Raw genomic sequence first — 9,761 nt, 5'->3', positions numbered from 1 at the left:
TAGTTATTCGATTTTCTGTTTCTGTAAAACAAAAATCATATTTGATAAATATTTTTTTTATTTCTAACAACACTGTGAGAGTCGAGATACCTTCCCATCTTGGTCCTACAAAATATTTTATTCCGCATCTCCACCTCATTTTTCGAATATTTTTTTACAAAGAAAATTATCAATTTAGTAAATAATTTATGTTATTTATAGACTTTAATAAACAAAAGAGAGTATATATAAATTATATCTATTTTACTGAAGAATTATTATGGAATATATGTTGGAATATACTAATAAAAATATCTATCCTATAACATTTTAGAGAGTATATGTTTACTATATATAAAAATATCTATTGAAACTAAAAGTGGAAAAGAAATAATAGAGGAAAGAAAATATTAAAATATCGAAAGAATATTGAATTAATGAGTAATAATATAAAATCTTTAGTAAATGTAGGAATATTTTGTCTTATAATAAAGGTGGATGGATGAAATTAGAAAGGAGTAATATGGTAAAAAAAAAATCCAAAGAATCTAGAAAATATATATTTTAATATAGGAATATAATTTACTACGTGGAATTTGCAATTGAATTCCTAAAGGAAATTGAGAAGGGTGATTTGGTCAATATAAAAGTCAGCGAGCCATGATGGGTGGGTTACCTTGAACCTTCCCGCACCTAGGTCTTGCCGATCTGCCACGCTTAAAGTTTGATCAGTACACGAAAAACAAAGTCCCTTTCAGAGGCTCTTTCTTCGGCCGGAGCTCCGTCGCGATTCCTTGTCGTCCTCCGTCCTTTCACTTTCTCTCCATTACCATCTCTTCTTCGATCGTATAACTTGATTTTTATTTCTCAACATAATTCAAATTCCTATTCTTCGTCTCTCGGAGGGAGGATTTTTCTTTTTGATGGTTTTTTTGGCGGATAATTGTCCCGCTAGTTGAAGATTTTCCCGCGTTGAGATCTGGTTTTGGATTCCTACAACGATGCTGCACAAGAGCTTCAAGCCTGCAAAATGGTATGGTTCCTTCTTCGAACGCGTTTTAAGTGTCTGATACTTTTTGGTTTCTGCAAAAAATCGACTCGTTGTCGATTTTTTGTTCTGCGGGTGATTGCGAACGAGATGGTCTAGGAATTCCGTGGATTTTTGTCTCTTTGGATTTAATTTCAGCGTCGTTATTGGATTGTTTGACTTAACTGTTCGATCAATCAATCGAATTTGAGGGAAATTCGTTTTTCATTTGAATTATGTTGAATTGGCTCGGTGCAGCAAGACATCGTTGAAGTTAGCGGTTTCGCGGATTAAGCTTTTGAGGAATAAGAAAGAAGTCCAGGTCAGGCAGCTGAGGGGAGAATTGGCGAAGTTGCTCGAGGCTGGACAGGACCAGACTGCTAGAATTCGGGTATTGTATTGTTATTCTTCATCTCTGAAATTGATTGTATGAATATGTTCTTGGATTTGCTTGTGTCTTTATCAAGCCATCACTGTCTTAGAGACCTAATGTCATATCGGAAGATGAACTCTGTCCTCTGTATGATTCACGCGTCAACTTGATGAATTCTGCTCGAACTCCCATTTTCTGAAGAATATATGTTTCCGTCTTTGTTTCAGGTTGAACACGTTGTTAGAGAAGAGAAATCAAAGGCAGCTTATGAACTCATTGAAATATTCTGTGAACTAATTGTGGCACGCATGCCAATGATCGAGTCCCAAAAGTATGTCAACTTTTTTTAGAAATAATTTTTTTCGATTTCTCAATAATTGTGTACTTTAGTTTCAGAATATGAATTTGTATGTCAATTCCATATGAATTCTGATTCCCCCACCCCACCCCCACCAGTGATGTTTATATTAACTTCTGATTTGCATTAAGAAACAGTAATTTCGAAGAATGACTATGACTTATCCTTATGTGTAAATTTGTTAATTCCATCTATGTTAACACGTCCAGAAATTGCCCGATAGACTTGAAGGAAGCAATCGCGAGTGTTATATTTGCATCGCCCAGATGTGCGGATATTCCAGAGCTTATGGATGTTCGAAAACACTTCAAAGCAAAATATGGAAAAGAATTCGTCTCAGCAGCAGTGGAGCTACGCCCAGAATGTGGAGCGAATCGCATGGTAAATGTGTTAGCTGTTTTGCCGTTCATGAGTTTGGGGATTGTGAATTCTATCTATGAAAACATTTCAGTCCCATTGACTTCCCTTTTCATTTTATTACAACTTTCCAGTTGGTTGAAAAAATGTCTGCTAAAGCACCAGATGGACAGACCAAACTTAAAATCTTGACTGCAATTGCCGAGGAACATAAAATCAAATGGGACCCCAAAACATTTTGTGATAGCAGCAACCCTCCAGCTGACTTGTTGGTAAAATTTATCGTTATCAATTTTTTTAATAAATGATTTCCTTTACTGTTCAAGGTGAATTTTTATCGTAGTGAGAATTTGCCTGAGTTATTTTATTTGAATGTTGAATTTCCATTTTATTAATACGAGTTATGAACTTTACCGAGCAGAATGGACCAAATACTTTTGGACAAGCCAGTCAAATACAGAGGGGGGAGCCTATTGGTGGCCAACCCTCACTTGATCACAATAACAGGGGATCTGCTAGTGTTCAAGTTCCATCTAAATCAGATGAGGGGCATCGAATACCTGAAAAGTCCCCTGAGCACAATTTGAGACCAACGCTTCATTCCCAGAAATCCAACTTTACTAATGACTATACCAATCAAAGCAACATCACTGGCCATCGTATTCCAGAAACAAGATCTTCTGGTGCGTGAAAAATACTTTGGATTTGATAATCTTCATTTTTTCCCTCTCTCTATATAGAAGATCATTACTTTGGCTTGGATTTGTAACAATCAGATATATATTGATGCTCTGATATGCAGAAATGAATGCAGAGGGGACGCATAGGCACACAAATTCTGGTGATCAGAATAATTACTCTTCAGGCAGGCAGCATTGGAATATGGATTTCAAGGATGCTACATCTGCGGCTAAGGCAGCTGCTGAATCTGCAGAATTAGCTAGCCTTGCTGCCCGAGCTGCTGCAGAACTTTCTAGTCGTGGAAACATATCCCAATCGTCCTCTTCAGGGTTTCAAAAATCTTCATCTTATAATTTAAGGGCTGAAGGACCTCAAGAATATGCTAACTTAAATTTGCAAGATCAACAACTTCCTAAAGACCAAGTTGTCAGTGCCCCTCATAGAAGTTCTATCATGGATGATAATAGGAGAGAGAATGATGCAAGAAGATTTATGGGGGACGATGACAAGAAGTTACGTTATCCGTCTTCGGGTGCTAGTAATATTGATGCTAACGCATCTGGAACTAATTTCAATGCATCAGATAGATACTCTTTCAAGAATTCATCCGAATCTGGGTTTAACGACTCTCTTGGTAGTAGTGCAAGTGTGGAGAAACAACCCAGAAAATTTGATGCTAGCACATCTGTAAATAATTTCAATGCATCAGATAGATACTCTTTCAAGAATTCATCCGAACCTGGGTTTAGCGACTCTCTTCATAGTGCAACTGTGGAGAAACAACCCAAAGACTATGATTCTAACACATATGTAACTAATTTCAATGCATCAGATAGATACTCTTTCAAGAATTCATCTGAACCTGGGTTTGGTGACTCCCATAGTAGTGCCAGTATGGAGAAACAACCCAGAAACTTTGATGTAGAATATGTTAGTGATCGGCCATCTGGTACAGGTTCTGAAAGAACTAGTTACTATGAGGATGTGAGGATTGGAAATGATTCAAATAGAGTGCCTTCCTACGAGAAGCCAATGATGGATACTTATGACAACCCTTTTGCCATGGATAAACCTAATGATAGTGAGACTGTTGATACAAGTTTTAATGATCATGCCAGTGTGGTCTTTGATGATTATGGTCCAGATGATGATTATGTCCCAGACTATGATTACCAGATAAGAGAATCTATTCTGGAGCTTTCATCCCCTGAGGGAACGGTGCCGATAAACTCATCAGCGACAGATGATACTTGGATCTTCAAGCAAAACAAGAATGATCCTCCTGAGAAGTCTGTTTCACACTCGCAAATTTCTGATGAGCGTACTTCTTTGTTTGCTGGAAATTCAAGAAGTTTTGAAGATCCTTCCCATTCTGATGACTTGTTGCCGGCAACTTTTGACCATTCAGATGGACCTAGTTCTGAAAGTGAGGAAGAGGTGAAAGAATCTGGGATCATTGGTAAAGAAGACTCTATCGAATTTTCTAAGAAACAGAATTTGTACTCTGAAAAACCAGAATGGATTCAGGACATTAGCCATGTATCATTGGGATCTTCAGATGAGGAGAACAAAAGCATGCCATCTCATCGCCTCTCTTCCGACATTCCCCTTGTCCATGGATCCAAGGAGAAAGCCAGCCCACCAAGCTCTCCTGATATCATACAAGATACTAAAATACTAGAAGAATCAACTTCAGAAGTCTACAGTCCCTTGAGTTTTGGGAAACTGAAGGGTGGCCTAAGAAATCAAAAGAGTAATAGGCCTCCATATGCAATCAATTCATCAACAAGTGATTTACCATCCAAACAAACATGTGGAAACGATGACGCAAGAACTGAGCAGTCTACCTCAATTCCTTCTTCTACAGCTAGGACTTCGTTTAGATCAAATGCTTCCAGTGAAGGGACATATGGTAGAAGTGTAGAAGAAAAACCAGATGAAGAGAAGGGCTCACAGGCCAAGCTTAATAGCAATTATTCCAATCTTGAAGAGTCTAAGGACAGGTCCTCTGATTATACTCTTAGAAGCGATGAAGAGTCATACAGTGACAAAATGCGCAATGAAATATCTAAGAAGCCAATCCCAACAAGAGTTGCAGTTAAGTATCCTGGTTTCCACGATGATGATGATTCTGAGGAAGATTCACATACACAAAATGTGAAAAATAGTCCTCATCGACTTATTGGACTTTCTAGACGGACCACAGCATCTCCTAAAACTCCGAGTTCGTATGTGGAGGACTCATATGGGACACCCACGAGTCATGACGACGTAACCGAGCAGAAAGCTTCAAGGAGTTACTATTCATCCCCAGCTCCATTGAAGGCGAAGACTGGAACAAGAACCTCCAGTCGCTTAGAAAGTTCAGAGCAGCCCCAATCATCTAAACCTTTCAAGCAAACTCCTGAAACTAAGATGCCCTTGAATGAGGAAAGGTTGAAATCTTCTGCAAAGGAACAGCAATCCAATTATCCTCCAGAGTTAGATAGGCAAGGAAATTCTGAGAGTTCAAAGTTTTCTTCTGCAAGGGAGACGACTACAGCTTCAGTGAAGACTTGGGCTCAAACAAGAAACTCTCATTACTTGGCAAACTCTGAGCAGCCGACTCAATCGACGAAACCTTCCAAACCAATTCCTGAAAGTAAAAGGTCTTTCCATGAAGAAAGATTAACATCTTCTACAAAGGAACTACCATCCAATCCTTCCCCGGAAGTAGAAACACAAGGCGACTCCGAGAGTTCAAAAAGGGAGAAGATGAAAGCAGTTCAGAAAGCTAGTCATGTTCACCCAAAGCTTCCTGATTACGACGACTTTGCAGCACACTTCCGTTCACTCCGACAGAATTACAAGTAAATCCAGTTCCTTAGCATTGATTATACATGCACATACTTATTTTTTTATTTATTATTTCAAATTGGCCATGGTTTTTTTGTTATATAGTTCTTGTTCATGCGTCATACCTCTGAAGGATACATTAGGTGAGCAGTTTAATGTATACTATTTTCTCACACTTTGACTAATGTTTTTTAGTTTGAGTTCATAACAAGAGTTATATTTTCTCTCATATTTAATCGTTTATATTTTTTTTCTCACACTTGGAAACTAAGATTTTACTTTGAGGTAGACATTCATATGGTAGAAGAGTTTTCCACGTAAGACATGTTATTTCATCTTGGAAATGGCTGCTTCTAACTCTGACTTAGGAAAGAATGAACTGAGCTTTAATGTTGATAAAATGCAATATGCTCTCTGTACTTGAGTTGTTCGATGAAAAAGAAAAGGTAGCATTTGAAAATTTGAAGGATTAGGTTACCCGTTGTGTACATAAATTGTTCACAAATCCCGACAACAACGAACTTACTCGAACCGAATCTATCCTATAAGTTGTACAACTGTATCCTTGAGTTCTAACCAACCTTCTAGGAAAAAATTTGTACAAGTGTTATTTCGCCAGTTATCTCTGCTTTTTTACTGTAGGTTTCTCAAATTATTTGATAATTCTGAGAACAATTATTTCTTTGCATTTTAAATTATCATTATGATCCTCTTTTCATTTGTGAAAAAGAAAGCCCTCGAGGCTTAGTTTTATGATTCTCTCTGCTATTGATTTTTTCCTGTTCTTTTCTGCCGGCAATCTTTTCAGTAAGAACATCGAGCATTTTCTTTATGAGAGACAAATTAACATTTAGATGTATATTCATTTTGATGTGTATTATATGTAGTAAAATTTTGAAACTGGCTTGTTTGGAAATCAATTCTTACATAAATTCAAAAAGAATTTGATCTCTACATATTATTTTTTCTCCTAGAGACTATGGCTAACAAACAATGTTCCCAGATAAGAGGCATAAAATTCCCATATAATATCAGCTTATTCATCACATTGTTCCTTCAACATCTGTTTCAATCTTCCATATTGTAGTTGAAACAATGGAGGCCGATGGGAAGCAAGTTGACTATATTTTGTGAGTACTGCAACCTGCGTCTTCTGATGTCAGATCCTCTTTCCAATTCTCAAACTCGGATCCACCAAAAACCAATTGCTTCATTCCGACATAGCTGATTTGCGAAGATTTTAGAGGTACATAAAGAGTATTAGTTAACGTAAACGTTATGGAAAAATAATGCAAAACCAAAACCCAAAAAGAGCTGATTTGTGTACAAGAGAGCGCAAATATAAGCAATATTGTTTTGTTACCAGAACATGAATCTATAACATAGTTGACTGGGAGCAGACAATTGGAAGAGTAAAAGTACTGCATGGAAACTAGGTTTGGGCAAGTAAATGTTGGTTACAAGTGTAGTCGAAACTTACTCGGAGCTTATTTGGGTTAGTGCATTTATCAGAATATCTAGAAGCAACGGTTCGCTCGTCCCGATATCAACCCTGTGCATAAGATAAGTTGGTACGTGAGAAAAAAGAACTGGTAGTTTGAAACTTGAAACGGAAGAGAAACATCAAGAAACATTCGATTGAGACTTGATACCATATACGAGCCAAGTTGTCCTGAACCTCAAAATCCCCGATGTTATAAAACGTGGTTGGAGTAACATTGGCTCCCTCAATAGCATCATAACTTGGTCGATTATCCAAAGGAGATTGAGAGAGCTGCAGAATTAACTTATATGAGCAACAAGCGAATGGTGATGTATGTGATTTGAAGTTCACTGATTTTCCATGTAAAACACCATGCAATCCTTTCAACAACTTGAAACAGGGCATAGCTAACGGACGTAAATGCTCAAATTCTAAAGAGTGATATCGAAATTTACCTGCATATTCATGGAATTACATCCACCAAGACGTCCAATGATGTGCCATGATCTTATGGTCTGTGAACAAAGATAAATCTAATTTTCACTGAAGTTTTTTTAGACAGAAACTAACATAGCAGAAACAAGAACTTACATCACAAATTAAGGTGATATCTTTTGCCAATGGAGTGTTGTAGAATTCAAACCATATATACGAGTTTGAGAAATCGAACCTGGAAGAAGCATTGACAACTCATACGTCCAATTCCAAACCAAAGAGACAACATATGTAATCAAAATTGGGAGAATAACATGCACAACTATGCTACAAGAAAAGCATTCAACAGAAAGTTTCCATAAATTATAGGAAAAAAACTGATCCAAATGAGGAAAGTTGCAAAATCTTTCATTCTCAGCAAAATTCCTGCTACAATTCTGAGACAGTGGATGGAACATGCATGGAAATATAACTAGGAAATATGTATGTATTGACGTGGTTCATACAGTTTGGCTTAGCTATACACAAAGCCATATAATTCCCAGTTATTAAAAATATGACATGTAACATTAGATAGCTACAGATTTAAACTTACTTGTTGAATGTAATTTTTAATGGAACAGCTGATCCCGTCTTTGGCTGCAGTATCTTGTTCCTTTTCTTCCTCAACCTCTCCTCCATCTGAAATTTAGACGAGTTAAACACCAAATGCTGAAAATGAAAAATGCTTCTACGTATTTATCTAGGCATTTTATGTTAGGCGATCATATTTCGACTCCTAGACGAACCCAAATACACAAACAAATCACCCAAAAAGAAGAATAACCAATAAGCAACATGAATTTTAAGTATAAGATGTCTAGATAAATATGAATCTCACAAAGGAATGCAATATGCTCAAATAAACGATTCACAAGAAAGATTTAAGAAACTATACTTTGAACCGAGCTTTGTCAGGATCATCAAGGGAAGTTCCGATAATTTCAGCGAACTCTGGGTCTCGATCGTAGTCCTTTTCCCCTTCTCTTCCTCTAAACCCACTCTCGCTCAAAACTCCATCGACTCCATCGTAATCTTCGCCTTCGTCATCTACCACCACCTCGATTGCGCTCGAGTGAATATTCTGGACTTCCGAATTCCGGTCGCGGCTGGCTCTGGTCACGCATTGGCTCACTTCGAGCCGATAAAAGTTCGGGAAAGCAACTCTACCGGCCGAAGATGGAGTCGAACGGATGGGATGGCGAGAAATTTTAGCGTCGATTGGGCGTAGCGTGAGAGCGCAGTCCTGTAGTTGCAATTGCAAGACAACCATTTCGTTGTATCGAAGCGATGGTGGAACTTGGGAGAGCCTGCAACCATAGAAATTGAAGATCAAATGGTATGGGAAACTGGAAAGGAATTGAATTGAATTGAAGTTGGAATGAACTCGAAATTAACCTGGAACTGGAAGCGATGCTGCCCGATTTGTCTATCCAATTTCTAGTTCTGCTATCGCTTTATCACGCTTGGTGTGTTGATGGAGGCTCAGAATCTGGAACAGATAAATGAAAATAAGCCTAAATTACAAAATGTACCCTAAAACTTTGCTATTTGTTTAAAAAACACTCCAATCAAATTTCAATATTATCTTTCACTTTTATAAAGGTTTTAAAAATATTTCAACAAACATACGTGATACTTGCTCTAATAGAATCTAAAATAATGCGACAATCACGATACTAAGTAAACTTTAATATTCAAACATTTGAAATGATAGAATATTGACTAGCATATATATAACATCTTTTTTTAGTATAACAATATTGAGGATGGGTATTCGAACTCACGATCTTTTGATTAAAAATATATGTCTTAATCACTCGAACTATGCTTAAATTGACATAAAATTTAAGCCTTTTTTAGTTCCATTATACATAACATTTTAGAGGTCATATGTCCATTAAAATATTCTAAAAGCAGTAGTAGTACAAGTATACCTAATTATATAATTAATGCTTTATCATAAAAATGACCAACCTTGCGAAGCTCGGACTCAAGTGGTCAACAAACACTTACTTTAGTCAAAATCGATCTCTTACTTAGAGAGAATAGTATCATGTACCCGAAAAATGAACTGGATCCCTATATTTTAGGTTTTGGCCCACTGTCATCGCTTTTCAAATGGTTACGACCATCCTATAAATCGTGGTGTGTTGTCGGAAAAACGCATAAAATCAGCGACACGAAATGCTTT

At 37.1% G+C, this 9,761-nt stretch overlaps 2 protein-coding genes across 3 annotated transcripts; one reads left to right on the top strand and one right to left on the bottom strand.

Moving 5' to 3' along the window:
- The first annotated feature begins 669 nt into the window (after positions 1-669).
- Positions 670-7,089, top strand: LOC111025657 (Regulator of Vps4 activity in the MVB pathway protein). Of its 2 annotated transcripts, none has more exons than XM_022303548.2 (8): positions 670-1,012; positions 1,265-1,397; positions 1,607-1,710; positions 1,947-2,118; positions 2,229-2,366; positions 2,516-2,777; positions 2,897-5,624; positions 6,698-7,089. In XM_022303548.2, the coding sequence occupies exons 1-8, from the start codon at positions 981-983 to the stop codon at positions 6,699-6,701; spliced, it is 3,573 nt and encodes a 1,190-aa protein (XP_022159240.1). In that variant the 5' UTR covers positions 670-980; the 3' UTR covers positions 6,702-7,089. The 2 variants fall into 2 exon arrangements, with proteins under 2 accessions (XP_022159240.1, XP_022159239.1); XM_022303547.2 differs by having other exon boundaries at positions 2,897-5,753.
- On the bottom strand, positions 6,468-9,122 carry LOC111025658 (oxidoreductase/transition metal ion-binding protein (DUF3531)). Its single transcript, XM_022303549.2, has 8 exons — positions 8,966-9,122; positions 8,466-8,877; positions 8,124-8,209; positions 7,685-7,763; positions 7,549-7,608; positions 7,263-7,384; positions 7,091-7,162; positions 6,468-6,834 (listed from the first exon to the last, which is right to left on the bottom strand). The coding sequence occupies exons 2-8, from the start codon at positions 8,838-8,840 to the stop codon at positions 6,732-6,734; spliced, it is 897 nt and encodes a 298-aa protein (XP_022159241.1). The 5' UTR covers positions 8,841-8,877; positions 8,966-9,122; the 3' UTR covers positions 6,468-6,731.
- Between the last annotated feature and the right edge of the window lie 639 nt (positions 9,123-9,761).

This window comes from Momordica charantia, assembly GCF_013281855.1.
Source record: "Momordica charantia cultivar OHB3-1 chromosome 6 unlocalized genomic scaffold, Mcharantia_2.0 BLBB01000006.1, whole genome shotgun sequence".
NCBI classification, from domain to species: Eukaryota; Viridiplantae; Streptophyta; class Magnoliopsida; order Cucurbitales; family Cucurbitaceae; genus Momordica; species Momordica charantia.
The sequence above is the reverse complement of the archived record's forward strand: the minus strand, read 5'-3'. Positions and strand labels throughout refer to the sequence as shown.